This window comes from Symphalangus syndactylus, chromosome 19 (assembly GCF_028878055.3).
Source record: "Symphalangus syndactylus isolate Jambi chromosome 19, NHGRI_mSymSyn1-v2.1_pri, whole genome shotgun sequence".
In the NCBI taxonomy this organism is placed as follows: Eukaryota; Metazoa; Chordata; class Mammalia; order Primates; family Hylobatidae; genus Symphalangus; species Symphalangus syndactylus.
This window is the reverse complement of record NC_072434.2, coordinates 41,140,790-41,165,209: the sequence shown is the minus strand read 5'-3', so window position 1 is coordinate 41,165,209 and position 24,420 is coordinate 41,140,790. Positions and strand designations below refer to the sequence as shown.

Here is a 24,420-nt window from a genome sequence, read left to right as displayed (position 1 = left end):
ATCAGTAACTGATTCAAGAAGGAGAGCTGTTCACAGAGCAAGATGTTTCACAGAAGGGAAAGCTATTGAACTAGGTCTTGTAGGAAGAGTTATCAATTGACAGAATATGAAAATGGGGCATCTTGGGAAGAGGAAATGGCACCTGTATCTGGAAAATGTAATGCATTATCAAAGGACTGTGAAAGGTCAGGTTAATGTTTCTGAGACGGATCCTCCTTAGGAGTGGGGGGAGATAAGGCTCAGTAAATAGATGAGGCCCAGATGTTGTGTCATGGTGTCTAACTAGTGGGCAAAGTGGAGCCACTGCAGGGTTCTAAGCAGAGGAAGGCCACCATGAGAACAGTGTGCTGGGAACACTGATGTTGGCTTCGGGAGAGTCAGAGGGAATTCACTGGGCAGCACAGTGGTTCAGGGTAAGGGAATGCTGTCTAAGCTCCAGGCTTCTTCCCAAGTGTTCTTAATTACTACAAATTAGGAAGATTAAGGTTTAAATTGTGTCACTAACATGCTTATTCAGTGGGTGAGGCTACAGGTTGCTAAACTTTTTGGAATTGTGATACAATAATCTCCTTGTTTTAGTGTCATGTCTTTTCCACCCACCTCTGCTTTCTCTTTCTAACCTTCTCCCACCCCATGTTATTGGCATTTAGTTCATATTCATTTTAGTATTAAAGTGAAGTAATTATTTCTGTATTGTGAAATTGGCATTTGAGATCATTGGAAATATTCCTTAATGCTGTAAGCTAGAGTTTTAAAAAATAGGGTTAGTTAAGTCATATTTTTTAAAAGAGAAAAAATCACCCAGAAGCTATTGAAGATGATGAGATGTAGAGATGGACTGTGTGTCTCTTGAGTCAATGTCGATAACCTTTGGAACCTGTCCTAGGTGAGAACCTCGATTGCCCTACTGCAAATGCACATGTTCAGCTGCTGATTCAGGACTGATCACTGGGGGTGCCTCAGGACTTTCCATTTTCTTAGATTCGTCAGCAAACTCACCCTCAGGGACCTTATGAGACCAAGTCAGAGTAAATGTCCAGGGTTTACAGAGTGGATACAGTGGCTCTGTTTCTCAAGAAGGACTCTGTATAATTAGATTATCATTCTTCTATTAAAAAATTGAAATTCTTTCTCCCAGGAGCTCATTGCCAGTGTCTTCTCTGTAGTCTTATAGTCAATTCAAAAATATATCACTTCTGGAAGATGTGAGCTTGAAGTGTGAATGCCATCACATGAATCTTCTTTTTATCATAGAAAAGGCTTTTAGGTGGGGTGTTGATGTCAAGATTAACTCAGAGAAAATTGGCTGCAGTTAGGGCTGAATGATAGTGATCATTCCAAAACTCATTAGGAGTCTAAAAAGTGAATATTTAGACTTTGACCAAAACCCATTTGTCCTAGAGTGAAATATGGTAGCGAGAGAAAGACAGCCCTGCAACCCCGAAGTGTAGGCGGGCCTTTCTTTAGGAACCAGGCATGTTCTTGAAATCTTGTGTGTCAATCAGCTTTTTGTAAATGGAATCCTTTTTTCTCCTTCATTAACTTTCCCTATAATTTCAGCAGTGTTTAACATTCATTACTGATTGATCTTGAGTTGGCAGTTAACTGCTAACATTCAGATTTGGATTTTAGTGCTTCTTTCTTGATTTTCTTGCCTTTTTTTCTTTGCTCGCTTTCTTTCAGCAACTACTTAAGGAGTAAATACTATGTCTCAGGCCCAGTGATAGGGACTGGGAATATAAGTAAGAATGACAGGTAAACAATTACCGTAGGAAATGGTAAATGCAAATCCTAGGAGTGCAGAGAAGCTGTGGTAGCACAGAGTCCCTCTGTCTGGGGAGGGCTTCCCAGGGCAGGGGTTATGAAAGGATTTGAAGATGTGAGGAGGAGCTTTCTTGGGCGATGCCCATCCAAGGAAGACCAGGATCAGAGGCAGGTTTGGGATTGACTAACTGGAAGGACTTTGGTGTTGAGGAGTTTCAGTCTCAGGACAAGCAGTGAAGCAGCTGATGATCTTTGCTTAGCCTTCTACATGGAGTGAGTAGTGGGGAAAAGTTGTTTGCAACATTTATTTCCCTAATGGCCAGGGAGGGGTTATTTCACTATTATTTCTCTCTCAACTTTTCTATCAAATACACTTGTGGAGTTTCTGTAGTGTGAATTATCTTACTTCAATCTGTAAGTTCAATCTATATTCATGAAGTAGGAGGGCACCCCTAAATAAGATTGGGAGGGAAAAAACATGAATATTTTCAGTTTTAGTGGGAACTCTCATATTTGACTTAGCAACATTAAAAATGATTATATAGAAATTACAAATTTATTATGGTAAAGGACACCATAAGTAATGTCAACAAATGATTAATACACTGAGAAAAATGACACGTAAAGAAATTCTAATATAAGTATATATAAAGAGCCTCTATAAATTTATAAGAAAAAGACAACATATAGAAATATGGACAAAGGAAGAGAGTAAGCGATTCAAAGGAAAGGCAATCCATATGGCCAATAAACACCTGAAATGATGCTAAAACTCAGAAAAATGCAAATTAAAGCAATAAATCAGACCAATTCCTTATCCATCAGATTGGCTAACATCAGTAGGAAGATTAGTGGAATGCTGCCTACCTGTGATTCTGTGCGTCTGTGTGGGTCTACTTTAATGAGTTTAGATCTAGGTGCTTGTCCTGGAGGCACATTCACAATGTGTTTTTTAAATAAGAAAAGCAAGTTACAGAGTAATGTGTATAGTATGATCCCATTCAAAAAAAATAGCAAAATGCTAAGTGTAAGTTTGAATGTGCATGAAGATAGGTGGGAAGAACACACGTTGGGCCATAAGCACTTGTCACAGCAGGATGGGAATGGGGGGAGGGTGGGGACAAATAACTTTTTCTGTATACATCTTTGTATGCAGTTGTATACATATTGCGTTTGTAATTTAATGTACAAAGACAAAATAAGTACCTAGAAATTAAGAACAGATTAGTACACTTTTTCTGCTACTGTCTTGCCATAATGTTGTTCAAACCAGCTAGAAAACAATTTTGTGATGCCAGGTGAGATGAACTCTCCACCTCTTCCGGAGGGCTTTGTCTTCATGCATGGGACAAAGCAGTGTAATTAACATGCCCCCCCCCCCCACCTTAAAACCTAATATTCATTCATCTCTTACTTTGGTTATTATTTAAAAAGAAAACATTTGTCAATTACTTCACACTGACAAGCACCATCCCACTGAGGGGGCAGGCAGGAGGTCCATCTCACCACCCAGCTGTATTGCAACAATGCCCTCTCCATCTGGGAATACGGCCCAGGCACTCCTCTGGAATCCTGAACACACTCCAGGCACCTCTCTTCTTACTGAACACCACCTATGGTTGGAGCACAATGTGAGAGGACACCTCTGGTATCAGGCATCTTCAGATGTATTCAGAGAGATTGAAAACTGCAAGGATTCAAGGCATAACAAATGATACACAGACAAGAAAAAAAGACATTTAGAGGGGGGGATAGGGCCTGAAGGCTTGAATGGTCCTACAAGACTTTCTCAAAAGTCATCACCCTGGGACCTGAAACATTAGAGCTCTTTCCCGAGTAAGTCTATTCTCAGCCAGAGGTCTCCAACAAAGGCTGTCCATGTGTACTGGTTTCAAGTTCTGCTTTCCTCCCAAGTGTTGTTTTTTCTGACCCTGACCTAATTCCTCCCAGGCCAGGCTGGCCAGCACCTTCTGAAATTGCTCTCAGGCAGCTGGAAGGCCTGGCTGGCAGGAGCCCTGGGTTTTTCACCCTCAGCCCCAGGGCTCTTTGGAGGCCTACTCTCCAAGAACAAACAAACCTGGCCTGACGCTGCATAGCTGCAGAATAGGGGAGCTTTCTCAGCCTGGTGCCCAGGGTGGCCGAGCTGCCAGCCAGGTGCGTGATCCTCAGTTAATTAGGTGATTATAGGTAGTCCTGCCGCTCAGGCTGTGTGCTGATTTGTCTGGGCTAATGTTGGAGACCTCTGAGAATAGACTTACTCTGGAAAGGGCTCTGATGTTTCAGGTCCAGGGTGATGACTTTTGAGAAAGTCTTGTAGGACCGTTCAAGCCTTCAGGCTGTATCCCTCTCTCTAAATGTCTTTTTTTCTTGTCTATATATCATCTGCTATGCCTTGAATCCTTGCAGTTTTCAATCTCTCTGAATATATCTTAAGTTGCCTGATACCAGAGGTATCCTCTCACAGTGTGCTCCCCCAGCATTGTGCTCTGAGCATAGGTGGTGTTCAGCAAGAAGAAAGGTGCCTGGAGTGTGTTCAGGATTCCAGAGGAGTGCCTGGGCCGTATTCCCAGATGGAGAGGGTGTTGTTGCAGTATGGCTGGGTGGTGAGATAGGCCTCCTGCCTGCCACCTCAGTGGGATGGTGCTTGTCAGTGTGAAGTAAACCCTGGAGCACCTGAGGGAGGAAGAGGAGAAGGAGATAGATCTTCAGCTTCCAGGGACTAGACTGAAAGCTCAACTGGCAAAATGCCCATTTTATTCCCTCATTGCAAGCTGAAAGTAGAGAGCTGAGGAACCCCGGGCTTGACCACTTTTTTGCATTGACAGATCCTTCGTGGGAGACACATGATCCACATGGGCATTCCTAGATCCTTTTGAAGGCTCCACAAGCCCAGGGAGATCAGATTTACCTCAGGTTTCAAGTAGATCTCAAGATCCCACTGGAACTCAGATTTTCAGGGGATTTCAGAGTTAGGGCATCAAGTGCAGGAGATGGTATCAACAGCAACAAATCTGTCTGAGATTCTAGAAGAGTTCATCCCAGTGTAGCCCCAAAGACTTCAGACTGAACCAGATTCACCTTGAATTGAATAAGCTGATGCAATATTGGCAGCTACACATTCTTCATATGACACCTCTTTTCTCAACTTCTCATCACCCTGTAGTCTCCACAGAGATACCCTGAGGGATAGCAAGAGTGGGAAGCTAACCTGTTTATTTGCACTGAATGAGCAATGCATGTGCCTTTCCTCTTTTCTTCTATCCTTACGTTTCCAGAGGAGTCAGTAATAGAGGGTATAGAGTAACCCAAGAATACCGGTTTGGGAGTAAGGGAGCTGGCTTTTATTCCAAGTGCTGACACTGGCTCTCCGTGTCACCCTGGTCAAGGCATGGGGTGGGAGCAGGTGTTGAAAGGAGCCTGCTGCTGGGGATTGGCTGGCCCCCAAGGAGCTTATGCCCCTCTTGCTAGGATGCTGGGGATCAGGTCAGTAACACCTGTCTTTACAGATGTGGGCTTTGTTACATATTTAATATTTAATTAAAAAGAATTAATGACAGTCATAGCCCATGTATAACCCACTTCCTGATGTGATTTGTTTGGCCCAATTTTACAAAGTTATCCTGTCAGAGGAATTTCATTTATAAAGTTCCTTATTGCTGAGCCTCTGTGTGTTCCAGTTATGAGCCACATGTGTCAACACTGTGGAAATGAAATTTGTACCCCCTGGACCCATGCAGATTGATTTGATTCTGGGCTAAATGGAAATAGAACCTGTACAAGTCAAATGTTTCTGGAGCATCTGCCATCTACAGGGTACTTGGAGGAAACATAAAGACATTCAAGACACAATCCATGTATTCAAAGAATGCACAGTCCAGCCAACAATGTTTTAAAGCTTCCAGTAGTTTCCTAAAAAATACCATAGTCTTTTTGAGTTTGGAGAATATTATTATTGTTGTCAATTACTTTTTATTAGCACCCTGTATGATATAGGTACTATCCTAGGTTGGTTTCCCTGGAAGTCAGCTCTGCAAAAGAGAACTGCATGCAGAACGTCTATCGAAGTGTGCTTTGGGAAGATACACCTAAGGATGCAAAAAAGCCAAAGTTGAACAGAGGAAAGGCTGACTCGCACCACCAGAACTGGGTGTCCCTTCAGAGATGTCTCTAATCGAGGCAAGGGGCAGTTTCCAAGAAAGGGTGCAGCAGCTGGGGAATAAGAGTGTCTGCCCTGAAAGCAGAACCTGAGTGTAATATCATGGTATTCACTCTAGGCATTCAAATTCATTCTTATCACCATAGCTAATACTTACCGAATGCTTTCTGCTTCCATAGCTTGAGCGGAGAGTTTTAGCTGCTCTGTTTCTGATTCATGCAATGTAGAGATGAGGCAGTTAAGGGGCAGAGAAGTGAACTGCACAATGAATACCATGGTAGGCAGAGAGGTGGAGAGGGGAATTATTAATAACTATCAGACTACACTTTTTTATTTTTTTGAGATGGAGTCTTGCTCTGTCACCCAGGCTGGAGTGCAGTGCCACCATCTCGGCTCACTGCAACCTCCACCTCCCAGGTTCAAGCGATTCTCATGCTTTAGCCTCCTGAGTAGCTGGAATATAGATACCTGCCACCACGCCCTGATCAGTTTTGTGTTTTTAGTAGAGACAGGGTTTCACCAAGTTGGCCATACTGGTTTTGAAATCCTGACCTCAAGTAATCTGCCTGCCTTGGCCTCCCAAAGTGTTGGGATTACAGGCATGAGTCATTGTGCCTGGCCTCAAACTGTACTTCACATGTAATTTTCAAAGTGCTATCCCATGATAGGAATTATTCCCATTGTACAAATTGAGAAACTAAAGCATGGAGAGGTTAAGGGATTTACCCAACGTCACAGAACAAAGAAGAAAGAGGTAAGGCCAGGGTTTTCCTATTAGCCTATGATGTCTCACAGAGATAGCCTGTCCAGTTAGATACCCAGTTTTGGCTGGAGAAGGCATCGCTGACCTTGGGTAATTCATGGCCCACCAGTTTGCACCCCTTTCCATTAATGTGGACAGATCATGCCCTTTGTTGTGGGTCAATGAGCATGGTCTTTGAAGTCAGGCAGATGTGGCTTTGAATTCTAGCTCTCATTTTATGACTTACGTGTCACTTCACACCTCTAAGCTCAGTTTGCTCTTCTTTAAAATGGGGGTGTTGATGATGACTTCATTGGGTCATTATGAGGATTAAAAGAAATCAGGTATGAGAAATCTCTCAGCACATTCTCCCCTCCCTGGCAAAAGGGTTCAAGGCTGCACAAAGATTATCTAAGGGCAGATACTCTGAACATAGCCATAGTTTATTGATTCAGCATTTTCTCATTTGCTTCCCTCTCTCAAGAGGCGAGAGAGAAAGCGAGACTGTCTTCCATGCGGTTTGCTCAGAATTCTAACACTAGCCTGTTAGTCTAATCATAACACATTTCTTCTTGGAAACAAACATAGCAACAGCAATTATATCTTACTTTTAATGTCTAATTGGCTGTAAACTCGCTTTTACTAAGTTATTTTCATCGAACATATAGAGCATTGTGCAGTTTGCTTATCTTGATGTCCTCCTCTTGCAGTCTCCATCTTGGTTTTATTTGGGAGGCCAATTATGTGTGTGCTTGCCTTGTGGGTGCCCTGGAAACTCCAGCAAAGGCCAGTGACAGTGTTGTGAGCCTCCTGCTCCTCATTATCCACAGAGGCAGGAGCCTATCAGAGCCTCCAACCTTTAATTTTTGTGTGAGTTCTGCTTCTGTTCTCCTACTCCAGGTATGTCCCCTCACCTGGCTTCTGGAGTAACCCATCCCTGCTCTCTGAACCCCACTTCGCTGTGCCTTCCTCTGCTTCTAACCCTGCCTCTACGATGGGCTCTCTCTCCTTTTCCTCATAAGCCGATCATTCTTTCCTGCAAGTCCCACAGGGCAGCCATGCCATCCTAGCCAGACTTGGTTATGGTATGACCTGGTGTTCAGAGGACACACCCCAGCACCTCTACACTGGCTTTCAGCCAGATATGTCTTCACCGCTTGTCGAGACAGAACAGCTTTCTCCTACCTTTATGGTATGAAGCAGCCTTTCCAGGAGCCCCACTGGGGCTAGAGCCCATGTGGGAAGATCCTCCCTTAAGCTTTCCCCTCTGTTTTTCCAACTCCTGAAACTTACATCCTTCTGCAGGGTTCAGGACTCAGCGTAGGTGTGTCTGATGCCTGGTCATCCTAGAGAAGGGGTTGTGGGAGGGGCTGTACCTGTTGCTATGGCAGCACCCAGTTGAGATCATGAACCCATTTGATGCAGAGGCAATTGCAAGGTGAATCAATCTCCTTCTCACCCACTCCTCTTCTCCTCCCTCTCCATCTCTCCCGACAGCCTTCTGTCATCTTTCCTCCTCCCCACTCAACCTCAAGCTTTCTCCTTCCTCAGATCTCTCTCTCTCTCTTTTTTTACTCCTAGATATGATACATCAATGTAGCAGCTAAAGCTACTCGTGGCAGACTTCTTATTTTCTCCTAGAACAGTAGTTCCCAAACTTTAGCAAGCATCACCTAAAGGGCTTATTAAAACACAGATTGCTGAGCTTCTCCTAGAGTTCTGATCTGGACTCTGCACCGGGACCCAAGAAAGTGCATTTCTGACAAGGTCCCAAATGATGCCGACACTGCAGGTCCAGGGGCCACACTCTGAGAACCACTGCTCTAGACTATGTTTACCCAGTTTGATTTGGTTGTGGCTGGAATATTCCTCTGAATTTTGATTCTAAATTATTTGATTAGCTCATTCATCCATTCATAGAACAGATGTTTATTGAGCACCTATTCAGTGTGAAACACTGTGCTAGGTACTAGCTATTTAGAGAAACACAAAACCTTGCCCTCTAAGAGTTCAAAGATCTGTACAAAAGACACAGTAAATAATTATTATACGGGGTGATAAGTATTATAATAACCTGCAAATAATAAGAGATTTAAAAGTATACAACCGACTCCTTGCTCATGGCAAGTAAAATATTTAGATGATAGGAATATAAATAATAATGACCTATTCATTTATTTTTCTTTCTTTGCCAAGAATTGCCTAAAGGGAACTGAGCTTAACCTATTTAAATAATAATATTAACATCTAATGTTTGTGGAGCATTTACTATGTTTCAGATACTGTACCACATACAAGGCATATTGGTTAAGAGTGCTGGGGTCAGACTGCTAGGGATATAGTCCTGACTTGTCATTATCTGTGCAACCTCAGGCAAGTTACTTAACCACTCTGCCTCAGTTTCCTCATCAGAGGAAAAGGTTATAGTACTAGTTTCTGCTTCAGCAGATTACTGAGAAGATGAAATGTGATAATGTGTCAAAACATATATAGTAATTACTCCAAACATGTTGACTCTTATTACCAACATATTTTGACCTGATGCTGAATATCACACAATTGGCCTAGAGAAATTGATATCTTCCAGACTAAATAAATCTCCAGGATTTTGTCAAGAGAATGGATGGGGGCTGGACCTCAATGTGAGGATTAGAGAATTCCAAAGCAGGCCTGAAAACCCCTTGGAGCACCAGTCAGAGGAAGCAGCCCTACTTGGCTGTCAGAGAATCAGTGCACCCCAATGGGATATAAGAAAGGCCCTGATGGATGGCCAGGATTTGGACCATGAAACTTGTTTTGGAGGAGGGAGGGGGATTGTCAAGACTGAGGCTTTACAGTCTCTGGTTGACACAGCTGAGGAAGGCAGAACCCTCAGGCTGGGGTGTGAGAGTTTCAAGCTTAGCCTTGCCCAGTCTTGCCATCTAGAAAACCAGGGTCAATTTCAGGCCCAAATGCCATGGGGATGGTGTTGTCAGCATTAACAGAGTGTTTCCTAGCAATGCCCATCAGCAAAGAGGCTGTGTTTTCTGAACCTTCTCCAAAGAGGCTGCCCTCTCCCCTCTTCGATATGCACTCCCATTCCTGAGAGAAGTGGTTTCCTCTTGTTATTTGGAAATCAGGGAGAGTTTCCCAATCTTTGTCTGGGGCTCTACAGGGACCACAGTCCACATTCGTGTTGAGTCAAGTCTCTCTTTTCTGTTTCTTAGACCCAGCTTCACAGCTGAGACTGTAGCTATATGAGAAACCAGAATCTACCAGTTTTGTTTTAATCTTTTCCTGAGCTCATCAGAGATAAGAGTGATAGAGACTTTCTTCTTACAGAGAGGATTAGAAGTTCTTTGTGGCAAGATATACCTGGGAAGGGCTTATTAAGTGATAATCCCTGATAAAGCCCCTCTAATCATCTACTAGCTTTGCCATTTTAGTGGTGGGGAAAAAAAACACAAAACCCTAAGCACTTAATTAACTCTTGGGGAAATCTTTCTAATCCCTGCCTCCCTTCCCTCCCTCCTTCCCTCCCTCCCTCCCTCCCTCCCCCCCTCCCTCCCTCCCTTCCTTCCTTCCTTCCTTCCTTCCTTCCTTCCTTCCTTCCTTCCTTCCTTCCTGTCTTTGTGTCTTTCTGTCTTTCATCCTTTCTGCTTGTCTCAGATTTAATCAGAGCCATATATTCAGCTTATTCACTTATTTGTTTATTCATTCAGCAAACACTTGCTGAGCACCTACTGAGAGCTAAGTTGGGTTCTGGGCCAGAAACAGACAAAGAAAACCTGCTTCTTGTTCTTGAGGGTATCAAATATTGCAGAAGTGAACAACATACCAGCCCACAATGATTATGTTGCAGTTAAGTGGTATGGTGGAATTCAGTGCAGGGCATAAGGGACTGACTGACTCTGGGAAGGTTTTTTAGTGAAGGTAACATTCAGTCAGGGCTTGAGCGGAGGCTTTTCAGGTGGAAAAGGTAGGAAAGGCATTATTGGCAGTGGGGACAACATGAGCAATAGTGTAGACATAGGAAAGAACGTGGCACAGAATTGGAAGAAGCTGGATGTGGCTGTGTGACTTGGTATACAGGTAGGCAGATGCTGTGAGAGACAAATGAGCTAGAGAGGCTAGGTTGGGTCAGTCATGGTAGGGGATTTGGCATGGGCAAATCCCCATTGCAAGGTATTAAGCAGGGGAGAGACAGGGCAAGATGTGTTGGCTAGAAATGACAACTCTTCCCTGCTCTGAAGAATGAAACCAGCTGTGCCTGGGAATCACTTGCCCCACTTTACAAGATCTCCCTGGCAACAGAATGGCTGTTGTACAACTAGCCAGGGAATTTGCTGTGACAGTCTTCCAACCTTATCTGACATCCAGAGCAGAGAAGGAATTGCCAAGTTAGGGTGTAGATATCAAAGGAATTGAAGCAACACAACATTGGAATAGGATTGCAATATGAAATTAGAAACTATTTTCTCTGCTGGCATTGTTGTAAATACCAGCATCCATAGTTCCCTTCTCAAATATATTGTAAGTTAAAACATTGCTATTTTTATCTCTAACCCCCTTGCCCTCTAACCCAGGCAATACAATATAGCTTCTTGAGGAGAGGCCCAAGCTGGGTGTGGATTCTGAATCTTCGATATGCTTACTGTGGAAGCTTGGGCACATCCCTGTGCCTTCTGAGCCTGGGTTGTGTTGTTATTGTTGCTTGTTGGTTTGTGATATGGTTTGGCTGTGTCCCCACCCAAAATCTCATCTTGAGTTGTAATCCCTATAATCCTCACAATCTCCACGTGTCAAGGGAGAGACCAGGTGGAGGTGATTGACTCATGGGGGCAGTTTCCCCCATGCTGTTCTCATGCTAGTGAGTGAGTTCTCACAAGATCTGCTGATTTTATAAGTGTTTGGTAGTTCCTCCTACATTTATTCTCCATCCTGCCTCCTTGTGAAGAAGGTGCCTTGCTTCCCCTTCTGCCATGATTGTAAGTTTCCTGAGGCTTCCCCAGCCATGCTGAACTGTGAGTCAATTAAACCTCTTTCCTTATAAATTGCCTAGTCTTGGGCAGTTCTTTATAGCAGTGTGAAAACAAACTAATACAGTTTGTTACATGTACAATTGCAATAGCACCTCTCTTGCATGTGGTTGTGAAGATTGATGTATGCTATGCACCTGGTCCACTGTCCAGCTTAGAGTAGAGTAGATGCCTTTTTTTTTTTTTTTTTTTTGAGATGGAGTCTCACTATGTCTCCCAGGCTGGAGTGCAGTGGCATGATCTTGGCTCACTGCAAGCCCCGGTGACCAGGTTCACGCCATTCTCCTGCCTCAGCCTCCCAAGTAGCTGGGACTACAGGTGCCTGCCACCACGCCCAGCTAATTTTTTTGTATTTTTAGTAGAGACGGGATTTCACTGTGTTAGCCAGGATGGTCTCAATCTCCTGACCTCGTGATCCGCCCGCCTTGGCCTACCAAAGTGCTGGGATTACAGGTGTGAGCCACCACGCCCAGCCGAGTAGATGCTTAACAAATGGAAACCATTATTATTTTTCTCCCCTTTGATACATGGAGCCTTCGGGTCTAAGTGACAGGAAAATGTTCAGATAAAGATGTTTTAATTATGTCTTCTTAGTACTTCCAGAAAGAGGTCTGCATGGGTTTAGGTCAGCTCTGCCTTCCGACAGCTTATGTGCATTCTTGTGTTGCTCTCCCATCTTCACTGCTCTTCCTACATTCTACCCTAATGAACGGCAGAGAGAGCTATGCAAAGTGGTCAAAGTAAAAAGGGATTCTTTCCGATGTTTCCCAGATTGGAGAAACAATGAACATGATTACTTTATTATCTCTGTTTTGTTTTAACCTTTTTGTGCCCCAAACTAATTGGCATGCTCATTTGGAATGAGCTTTGTATATCTTTGGGCAAAGAGGAAAACCAAGATGAATTTCTAGGAGGGCTGCAGGAGAGTGAATAAGAGAGTACAAATCATCACAAATCAAGAGATGAGAAGAGGGTTGGGAATGGCAGAATTGGAACCTGAGAGTTAGAGTCCATGAGAGAGAGGAGAAGCAAAATGAGAAATATGGAATCTGAGTGGGAAGGAACCCCACATCTGTTGTCTGATACAGGCACCTACTCAAGGGAGGAATTCAGCATCAGTGTCCCTCACAGATGGTGGCCTGACACAGTGATTTCTATAAATAACAATTATATGGCACTAAGGGAAGTGGATGAGGCTACTTACAAGTGGAGCTGACCAGCCTGGAGACAGACTGTCCCCAAGGTCTGTCAAAGAGGTGATGGGAAGATATTTTGTGCGCATCTGTAGCTCAGTGTGCTATGAGAAACTGACCTCGTAGGGCCATCTTGGAGTGACTCACCCATGTACCCTCAGGCCTTCAGGTGATTAATAGGCATGTGGGACTGACATTTCATTATCACTCCATCAATGCTGATGTAGACTTATTGAGCATGTCTTCCATTGATGCTGTCTTGGGTCCTGGAGATGCAAAGACTTAGAAGCCATGGTTCCTTGCTTTCAACCTGTTTTTATTAAGGAATAGGAGTGTTTCCTGTGGCCACAGAATAAACGAAACTAACTGTCCTGGGGCTTCTTCAGGAAACCAGTGGGGCTAACCAGACTTACATAGTGTTTGATACACAATCATTAATTAAAACAGAGATGTTCAATGATAAATTAATTTACCTTCTGCTCAGAATTCATTGAAAAGGGAAGAATGAAAGCCAAGAAAAGTGATTATCTGAAGCTTTTTTCTTGAGCATCTGCTCTTATAGGTTGTGCTGAATATTTGAGTGAGCTAAGTGTACTTGCTGTATGTCAACAGAGATGACATTTTACAGGTGATATATTTATTTCCAGAAAAGGAAACTTATATAGGCTTGTGAAGCAGAAGAATGCCAGCAGGTTTCTAATCCCCTATTAGTAAACAACATTATCGAGAATCTCCTGTTTGTGGAGTAATATTCTAGGCATTTGTAGAGTGAACACAGAAATAAAGATGCAGTTCTGTGTTTAAGAAACATTCAGCCCTAATGGGAATGGAGGACCAATATGTAAAAGAGACAGAACACATATAAAGAAGGTCCATAAATAAGTGCAAATAAATGCCTGAGTGCAGCACTTAATGTTCTGTTTTCTATTATAGGTATTTGTACTCATGACTTAGCCTTCTTGTGGATAAAGCCCTTGAGAACTGTTTTCCTTTCTCATTCGTCTTGTGCAGGGTACACACTCAAAAGCGTTGAATGAATATGTATGCTACTGTGAGGTGTGCCTAATTGCTGGGGGAATTCTGGAGTGAAGTAGAATGACATGTTTAGGGGAAACCTTATAGCGGCTTAGCAGTGTTTTCAAGTATGAGAAGACTTGTAATTGGTGGAGTAAGGGGACAGGAGAGAGAAAAAAGAAGGAAGAGTTCACGGGGACTGAACAAATCCAAACAATTTATGCCATCATTCAAGGTCCTCCATGATCTGATCCTTCAGGTCTTACCTTGCCTTGCTTGCTGCCACCAAAGGCAGCCCTCTGTGGCCTTAGCATTCCCACCTCTTTCTCTCTCCTTGGAATGTCTTCCTCTGTTGATTGGCCAAACTGAATCCAGCTTCCACTTCATTTCTGGGTGAAAGTACAGTCTCAGGAAGCCTTACATGACATCTCTATCCTTGCTCCTATCTTCATTAAATGGCAGTGTTTGCAGGTCTGATTTCAGTGGTCTTAACCTTCAGAAGAAATGAGAGACAATCATGGTCTTCAACCTCGGGTAGCTTTCAAATGATATCATGAGGCAACACGAATTTTTTTTTTTGAGATGGAGTCTCGCTCTGTCACCCAGGCTGGAGTGTAGTGGTGCGATTTCGGCTTACTGCAACCTCCGTCTCCTGGGTTAAAGCGATTCTTCTGCCTCAGCCTCCTGAGTAGCTGGGACTATAGGCATGCGTCACCACACCCGGCTAATTTTTGTATTTTTAGTAGAGACCGGGTTTTCACCATCTTGGCCAGGCTGGTCTTGAACTCCTGACCTTGTGATCTGCTCGCCTCTGCTTCCCAAAGTGCTGGGATTACAGGCGTGAGCCACCGCGCCTGGCCTGAGGCAACACTAATTATATACAAAATAATGAGAGGGAGCAGGGCTGTATATAATTAGGTGCTAAACAGAGTGGACAGAAGAGAAGAGCTGTGCAGAGTTGATTGGAGGTCAGAAGTCCTGCATTCTGGTTCTACTTCTGCAACCAATGAGTGGAGTACCTTTTGGCAGTCACTTGGCTTTTGAACCTTGGTTCTTCTGTAAAATGAGGAGTTTGTGCAAGATGCTGTGATTCCTTCCAGTTCTAGAATCTTTAAGATGACAAAGGTTAGAGTACTCATATTAGACTGAGCGGGAAATAGTGATTTGTTAGTAAGAGGGGAGAGGGGAACATCAGGAAAAGCAATAAATGATGGCGACCAGAAGGATGGATTCCTGACAACCATAGGACAAAGTGGAGAATCAGAGAGGGACTGGTTGAAGAGCTCTTACCTTGGTATTATCCAGCATGTTCTTTCTGGAATAGGATGGGCACTGCACAAAACGTTCACAATAGAGGATATATGAAGCCTCCTGTACTCTTTTGCCTTTCTGATACTCACCTCCCCTCTTGTTCTCAGAGCCCTTTCTGGTGCTTGCCCCTCTTTAAAGAATACAAATCTCTCATCAGCAAGCCCTGTAGAAGGGGCAAAGGGGTGATGCACTTTAGCTCACCACCACTGGGCACGTTCTCTTTAATCTTCTCTTAAATTTACCTGCTTTGGCTGATCTGCATACAGTGGGAGTGGTGTCAGAGCAACACACTGGCCTTTTCCCAAAGCAAAGTGGGATCCCAGCCTGGATGGCCCAGCACAGGGTCAGCTGCCTGCATCCTGGCCTCCCAGAGCATCTGCCTCCCCAGCACCCTGGGCGGCAGTTGCAGAGGGCCTTCTTTTTAATTTTTTTCTAATAATCATTGTTTTTTCAAACCCTAAAACAACACTTTGTTATTGCATGAAAGTTGCAAAAATATAAAAATAATTTTTAAGAATAACTCATTTCTACCCCCTCACTCCCCCCACAGGTTATCATCACTATTATTAATAACATTTTTACTGTTTTGACTAAAAAAGGATTTCTTTTAAAATTCACCCATGACCCAGAACTATTTAAATAAACTAATTTTATTTTGGAGAAAAACCCTAAAACTTTTATTATAGGGATTTTCAGTCATGCACAAAAGTAGAGAGAATAAAATATTGAAACCCTATGTAACCCACATCAGCCCCAGCAGTTACAAGAAGACCTTAAAGTCTTTAAAGGATCCAGCATCTCCCTGTTGGGCTTCTGTGTCAGGGTTCAGAAAGGGAGAGGGGAGGGACAGGATAAATATCACATGATATCAATGTTGGAATTACTAGGATTTAACCAGAGGGATTTTAAGCACAGCAGGACCCTGAGCCCTGCCCATATTGGAGGTGCCCACATTTGCAGACCCTGCCATGGCAGCCTTTGTAGTCCTATGTGGCACCGCTCTTTGCTCTTGAATTGTCCTCCCAGGAGCGTGGATGGGTTTTCACTGACACATGGGTACCTGCCTGCCCAGTGCCAGTGGTGAGGGCTGCCCACCTCTGGGGTGGGCCATGCCAGCCCTTGCAGCTGCCCGGCCAGAGCTCCTGACCCTGGTCTCGGTAGCGTCATGTGGCTGCTTGTAGGTTGGGTGGAGGAGTGTTTGTTTCTGTGCTCCTCCTCTTTGCCAAACACTCTGCTGCATTTTCCCACTGGCAAAAGAAGGGGAAGAATAGGTGGTGAAATGTGGTTCTGGACTAAGGCACTGCTTCATCCTCGGTGACAATCACTGACATTCTGGGCAGCGGGGAGATGGTGGCTGCGTCAAGTCCAGAGGATTCTGAATGACCAGAATGTGTGGGAAGCCTTGCTTACTCATAATGGCCCCTGGCCAAGCCAGATGCTGCCTCCAGAGATTGTTTGTGTGGGGAGACTTAGTATGTTTATTAAATATACTCAGGGCTCCAAGTTACAGTGAAATGCCCTGCTCCTGGGCCTGACAGTCTCAGCCTCCTGGCTGGGTGGCAGCAGGTGCCTATGTTTCACTTGGAGCTCTAGGTCCTCATTCTTTCCCCTACTCCCCAACCTTTGCCTCTTGCCTGGGGGCTGAGAAGACAGCTTTCATTTTTCTGGCTGCAAGATCCTGGTGGTGACTGTCCTATCTGTCTTTTGTTCTGCCCTAGAAGGTAGTAATAGTATGGGTAGGATTGCTTTTAAGAGTTCTGGAACTAAAGCAGACATGAAGAGTCAAGGGTTTGCAAGAAGTTGACCCATTTTGGTTCTAGACTGTGGCCCCAGATCTGCCGATAAGTTGCTTGGATCCTCAGGGAAGTCGCTTTGCTTCCTTGGGGCTCAGTTTCCTCTCCTATGGAATGGTGAGTTGGATGACTTGTTCTCATCATCCTCTTCCAAGAGTATGATTGGATTTCCTAGTCTGCAGGAAACCCGTTATAGGCATTTAATTGCCCAATGATGTGTGGGGTATGCTGTACATTGTATCCTTTTCCTAAAATGTGGGTGTGGTCAGAGGAATCATACAGTGGCTTTGAGGTTGAAACACCATCCAACTGGTGTGACTCAGGGGAGGGGTGTTGCCAGCTTTGTATGGTGGGTCAAAACCCTGATAGAATGCCTTAAATCAAATTCCCTAGAAACTGATTGTGAAACTGAGCTTCTTGTGGCAGTGTTTTAATGAGGGACTGCTCTTAGGATTTACCCATAGGTATGTGAGGGAAGCAGGATAGGTCAAGGGAAAAACTAGGCAAAGCCTCAGCCTGGTTCCATGGGCAGCCCAAAGTGTGAATTCCACCACAGCAATTGTCTTACCCAGTGGCAAAAGGGCCGGGCCATTGATAACTCCTACATTAGGTGGTTATCTGTTATAGCCTCCCCCATCATCACCAGCAGGGGCAGGAATAACATTCCAGGTGAAGCTGGTCTGTCAGGTAAGGGCAAACATCTGAAAATCGTACAGGAGTGAGGCAGGTGTGAGTTATTAGCAGCCAACAGTTATGTAGCAGCTGGGGGATGAGACATGGGCGAGAGTGCCACAGAGCCTGCCATGTCTTTACTGGTGACAGCCGCACAGGGAGGAAGGCAGGAGTAGGGTGGGAGAGGGCTGTCCTGGGTGGCTGATTCCTGTGGATGGCTTGGCACATGCAGGAAAGTGTTCAGATGGGATTTCCAATTAGGCCGATCTAAGTGATTGTTCTAAAAGTTGGGATGATGTTACATATGGGGTGGGGGATAGAGTGCCTAGGAAGGGACATGAGGAAGACCTTAAGGTTATCTAGAGGCTGGTTGTCCAGTGATATATATTTTGACAAAATCAGGGGTACCTTTATGACTTGCATTTCAGCATAACATCCACACAGAGCTCCGGGGGGCTGCTACTGCAAGGTAGTAGCAGTTCATTCTGAGAGGGTGTTCCCCACCCTCCTTTTCCTTCTTATAGGTCCCCCACTTCTTGGCATGTCTTCATCTTAATCTTTTTATCCACCTTTCTTCTACCTCCATAATTCACCTTTTCACTGCCTTTCTGGCTTCTGCCATCTCAGCCAAGGTAGTTTCTTAGACTCCCGTGTGATTGTTTTCCCTGAAAGCTTCAGCACATCCTTTTCTGACCTCCTGGACCCATGCAGGCCCACCTGCCCCAGTGCCCTGTGCTCCCTTCATAGCACTGACCACACTCCAGAGTTAAAGTTACATTTGTGTGCTCACTTGCTTCATGGGTGTCTCACCCATTAGATCACAAGTTTCAAAGAGCTGGGACTGAGACTGTCTTTCTCATCATCCTGAACACATAGAAAAGTATCTGTCACATAGTAGGTGGCCCATGAATGTGTTGAATAAAAAATATGGCATTTCAGCTCCAAGACATGGAATCCAAGTCCCTCAGGGTGGGACAGGAGCTGTCACACTTGGTGCTGGAGGAAATGGGAGCCTAGGGGAGGGTGTGTTGGCTTGTGAGGTGCAGGAGGCCGGGTGTGTGGCTGTGAGGGGGAAGGTGTGAAGCAGTTGAATCAGTCCCTGGCCTCTTTCCTTCCCCACTCACTGCTCTGTGAATTTTCCTTTCCCTGGGATGGTCAGCAGAGGCTTTGGACAGATGCTTCTGCAGAGATGAATGGCCTGGCTTTTTTGCTAGCCTATGTTGGCTGCTCCAACTATCTCCTGACCTGAGCTCAGTTAATAATTAAGGAAGCTGAAGAACTCTCCTTGAGGTGGAGCCTTGAGTCCAGCAGTTCTTAATCAAAAGTAATCTTGCCCCCCAGAACATTTGGCAATTTTTGATTGTTGCATCTGGAGAAGTACTAGTGGCCTCTAATGGGTAGAGGCCAGGAATGCAGCTAAGGCACACACAGGAGAGCCCCAACCACACAGAACTGTCTGTCCACAGGTGCTGGCAGTGCTGCAGTGGAGGAAGCCCTGCCTAGGCCAGCCCTGCTCTAACCAGCAGGTGCTGCTGACAGCCTCTGGAGCAGGTGTTCCCCAGAGACCCTTTGCTTCTGAAAGGACCATGGAATCAACATCTGCCTTACTCCCAGCCCCAACACTCTCAGCCTCCCCACTCAATCATAGGCAATTCAGCCTCCCAGGTTACAGCTGCTCTGTGAAGAGGGTGCACAGACAGGGAGAATGTTTTCCATGGAGCCCTGGGGAACCCTGTTAGAGACCTGTCTCTGGGGCTGGGGGCTGGGCCCTGCCTGCATAGCCTCAGCTCAGGGGACCCATGGGGCCCCTTTCCTCCTGCTTGCTCTACCCCCATCTTTCTCTCCAATCCTCCTCCCACCCCACCTTGCAGCATCTCCCCCAATCCCCTGGAGATTAATGTGATAATTACCATGTGTGCCTGTTTACGCAGGGAGTGGGTGAGCTTGCCACCCCCATCAGTCAGGCTCCCAAAGGAACACATTCCCACAATGTCAGGACTGTTACCCACTGAGCACTCCTGTGCAGGTGGGCTGCCGCCCCCGAACAGCTTTCTCTGTCTGTCATCACCCTCGTCGTGCGCACATGTGCATGTGTGTGTCACTCAGGGGATCGGCAGGTGAGGAAGATGGAGAGCAGCCAGAGTGCCAGTCTAGGGAAGGGCTGGGTGGGGAGGGTGTTGGGAAATGGGAGGAGCATCAGTGCCCCATGTAAGAGGACACTGACCAAAGAGAAGCGCTCTCCTGTGATGCCTGACTGATAGTAGGTGTTGCATGAGTGGTGTGGGATGGAGGGGCTGGAGTTTTCTGGGCAGCATTCTTTGCAGGGAGGGCCCTGGTTTCCCTTAGCTGCTCCACAATAGAGGTCTGGGCTGTGAACGTTCTCCTGGGGCCAGGATCTTGATTGGAGTACTTAGCATGGATGTCCCGTGTTCCTGAAGGAAGAGTCGCTGGGGAAAATAGAGTGCAAGTCTTACATGAAAGGAGCTTGCAAGAATTGCCACTCTGTCACGGAAGCCGGGGGGGATGCTGTAGAGAGAGAATGAGTGATTCTCCCTCTCACAGGCAACCCTCCTCTCTTGCACCTCCTGCTGAGACAGACACGTGCACACCATGAGAGAGAAAACAGTCACAACTCCTCTGTTGAACTGGCAGCTTCACCCTGACTTCCACTTCATGTGCTTTCTGGGTACTTGCTGCCTTGAGTTGTCGGTTGCTGCTGCTTTAATCTCAAAGGACACTTGAGTCGTTGTCTCTCCTACACTGGGCAATTTTGTTTTAATAATGATGAATCAGAAGGAGATTGAAGCCCCAACTGGCATCAGAAAGAACCGTGCCATTTTGTAAAGGGGAAGCATGCATTCCTTTGCTAGCCTGCTTCCTGTCGAGGTGTGTCCCTTTGTCCTACTGGGTGTGTCACTGACCCATGGACAAACATGCAAGGGGAGTGGAAGCCAGTTGGCCAGGAAGAAAGAAACAGGAGGGAGAGGAGCAAGGTGTGGAGAGGGTGGGGCAAGCCTATTAAAAGGCATGTGAATAACCTACAGGAGCTGTCAAGCTGCTTTCTCCAGAAGAACCTTTTAAGCTGTCAGTCATCTTCAAGAACCCCCAGGGCCTTGCTGGTGCTGGTGTCTTCCCAGCTATGCTTTTTCTCCTTCTAGTTCCCATCCTCCTCTTTTTTCATCCAGCAGGCCCCACTGTGGTGGATAATGTTTGCAGCAATTCAGAGAAATCTCCACAGATTGCGAGAGGGCTATCAGAATGAATTGTATCAGTGTATTTTTAACAAAAGAATCTTCATATTAGAATTGTGGACGTTTTTTGATCAGTCGACCATCTATGCATGCCAAACCCTTTGTTAGGTGCCAGATACAGAAATGAGCAGACAGTTAAGGTTTCTGCCTGAATATAGGTTGAAGCAACACCAAAACATACTCACAAAATGCTGAATCAAACGACACTGCTCGTCATTGGTTTTTTATAGAATTGAGAAACACATTCCAGATTCTGACCCACTGTAGTTCCTACATTTCATAGACTATATTCTTTGATGTGTTACTAGATTTTCTCTGAAAATGAGGGTTTCACTATGATCAAAAGTGTTTATGAAATGATGGAATAAACAAGGTAAATAATGTTCTTTTTTTGTGGATCTTCTCACAGGCTCAGAAGAAAATATAATCTGCTGTGTTTCCCAAATTTCTTTGGTTACAGAAGCCCCTTTTCCACAAAATACATTAACTTCTTACAGATCTTTAGCAATGAGAACAATGCAATTTTGGACATCCTCTTTACAGCATCCCTGGCAAGTAGTCAACCAAGTGAAATTGCTCTGAGCCACCCTCAAACTGTAGCTCAATTATTTAAGAACAAAATTATCTTAAAAGTCACAATTTCATCATTGCTATTGCTGATACCTGCTGATGTTTGTTGGCAACAAAGTCCTATCTGGGTGCTGGGTGTAGACTCAGTTTTTGTTGCCAAGGAATGTTGGGGTGCTGGGGGGTTTGGCCACTGGCTAAGCCATAGAGTGAATAAACCCCGTTAATCTGGAGCTCTACTGGTGAACAAGAGCTAGCCAGCCTTACAGAAGGACTGATTTGTAATCACGAATAAACACAGAGCTAGCTATACAAATATCATTGCAATTCATTTTTCAGCTCGTAGGGAAGGTCCATGTCTTAACAATCTCAGAGAAAACGGCTTCCTACCTCTCTTAAAACCCTCAACAACTCTTGGCATCCAGTTCCTTTGGATCTTTCTACTAATACTCAGGAACAGTTTTCTCTGACGTCTGGCCCACATCTTCCCTGATTGTATTTAACTGACCAGACTTGATTGAACCAAAGAGCTCCATCTTACACACTGAAATTGGCAGGTCCCTGCATCTGTCCCTTCCCATTCAGAAAGTGTTTTCTTGTTTATTTTTAACTTTTATTCTGCTTCAATTGCAATTATCTCTCTCTGAATAGTGTAGGGGCAAAACAAAAGACACAAGTTTGGTGAAAGGAGATTGCCTTAGAAGCTGTTTTAGTGGGGTGATTCCTCAAATACCCCAAAACAGAAATAGCATTCAACCCTGCAATCCCATTACTGGGTTTGCTTACAACCCAAAGGAATATAAATCATTCTGTTATAAAAACACATGCATGCATATGCTCATTGCAGCACTATTCATGATAGCAAAGACATGGAATCAACCTAAATGCCCATCAATGACAGAATGGTTAAAGAAAATGCAATACATATACACCGTGGAATACTATGTAGCCTTAAAAAATGAGAACATGTTCTTTGCAGGAACATGGATGAAGCTGGAGGCCATTATCCTTAGCAAACCAACATAGGAACAGATGACCAAATACTGCATGTTCTCACTTATAAGTGGGGGCTAAATGATGAGAACACATGGACACATAGAGAGGAACAACACACTGGAGTCTTTTGGAGGGTGAGGGAAGGAAGAGGATCAAGAAAAAAGCAGCTATTGGGTACTAGGCTTAATATGTGGGTGACGAAATAATCTGTACAACAAACGCCTGTGACATGAATTTACCTATATAACAAACCTGCACATGTACCCCTGAACTTAAAAGTTAAGCTGTTTTTAATGGATGAATCAACTATACAGTGATAGCTTCCATGACTGGTAAGAGGCTATATTCTGCAGACTGGAATATTTGAATGGGAGACAGAAATGAGATAATTTGGAAGAAAATAAGAGAATGTCACAGAAGTCCACAGGAAGCACGAGGACAAGGAATCAAAATATGTTTTCAGAATTTAGTAGTGAGAGGGGGAAAAGGTAGATTGGAGGCACAAGAAATACTTTGCTATAGAAATTGAGTTCTGGTCTTAATTTTACTAATTTAGCTTGTGAGTTTTAGGCATGACATTTGACTTTGGCCTTGTTTTTCCAGTGAAGTAGAGATAAAATATCTGTTGTAAGTTGCAAATGGGTCTTAGAGTTTGTGTGTGAGAGAGTGGAGTGGGGGTTGAAGGGATTTCAAAGCCCTGCATATGTGAAATGCAATTCAGGAAGACTATTTGGAAAGACTTGGAGGTGCTGTCAGGGGACGAAGAGTCAAAGGGAAGACTGAGAACCCTTAGTTGAGTGGTACAGCTTTTGGAGAGACTCCCAAGCTCTATTTCAAGGTTCTAATGAGACATCCTGCTAAGAATTGCTTCTTTTGTTTAAGTCATGAGATAAAATTCTTCCTCAATCCCTGACCATTCAAGGGTCTTGCATCCGATTCATGATTCGAGAATCCAGAATATGGATTTGCAGGCATTTTTTAATTCACTGAGTGTTAACATTAGAGTGCAAGTGATCACTCTTCAAATCTAGATTTATTCCTTGTTCTGGCCAGAGCCTTGCTGGGGCCAGGCCTGGGCCAGCTCTGTACTACTGTACTATGATGGAAGAAAGCAAGCTGAGCCTGGGTCAGGGGCTGAACAAGACGCAGAAGACCCTAAAATGTCTTCCAAATAACCCTGTCAAGGCCTTTGCTAGCATCCGTGGAATAGATTGGGCACAGTCTGCCTTTGTCTTTTTGAGAATTTGCCCAATTTTGTGTGCAGAGGCTCAGAACCCACATTACCAAATGCTATAAAACCAGTGGTTGTTTGCATTACCTTGGAAAAGTATCTGACCTTTCTGTATTGTCTTCTCATGTGCTAAGCGAGAGTGTGAGAATATTCCAACTCAGTATATTATGGTGTGGCTGATGCTATGTTCTTCATTATGTACATGGGAAATTGTGAGCTAACTCACGGTAATACCAAATTGGGAATGGAGTAAGGCAATATTTAACTGTATTGCATTGTGGTTGTTACATCACCCTCTGTGAAGTTGCACGAATGTAAGCTTTACTTATGGAAGATGGCTTTAAGTATTAAGGAACCATTTTTCTTTCTTTCAGACCAATGATGCCTTAGGAGCCACCTGGAATTGGCTGTACTTCATTCCCCTCATCATCATTGGATCCTTCTTTGTTCTCAACCTAGTCCTGGGAGTGCTTTCTGGGTGAGCCAGTTGTTTCTCTCTTCTTAACTCATTTGCTGACTGCTAACTGTAAACTAATGCCTCCTGACTCATGGCAGATTCATTCATTTAACCTTCATTTAGAAGACACTTACCGAGCAGTTCCTCTGTGCCAAATGCTTTCTAGATGCTGGGAATGCAGTGCAGTAGTGAACCATCGTTCTAATAATCTTGATTATTCTCAGGAACTAAAAAGTCTTGACATCAGGCACAACA

General features: G+C 44.5%; 1 protein-coding gene across 1 annotated transcript in view; it reads left to right on the top strand.

Annotated features, from left to right (window-relative positions):
* CACNA1E (calcium voltage-gated channel subunit alpha1 E) overlaps window positions 1–24,420 on the top strand; it is a 503,244-nt gene that overhangs the window by 318,283 nt on the left and 160,541 nt on the right. Inside the window, exon 10 of the mRNA XM_055233511.2 lies at window positions 24,083–24,186. Coding sequence (XP_055089486.1) covers window positions 24,083–24,186 — 104 coding nt within the window. The remainder of the gene's footprint in view (window positions 1–24,082; window positions 24,187–24,420) is intronic.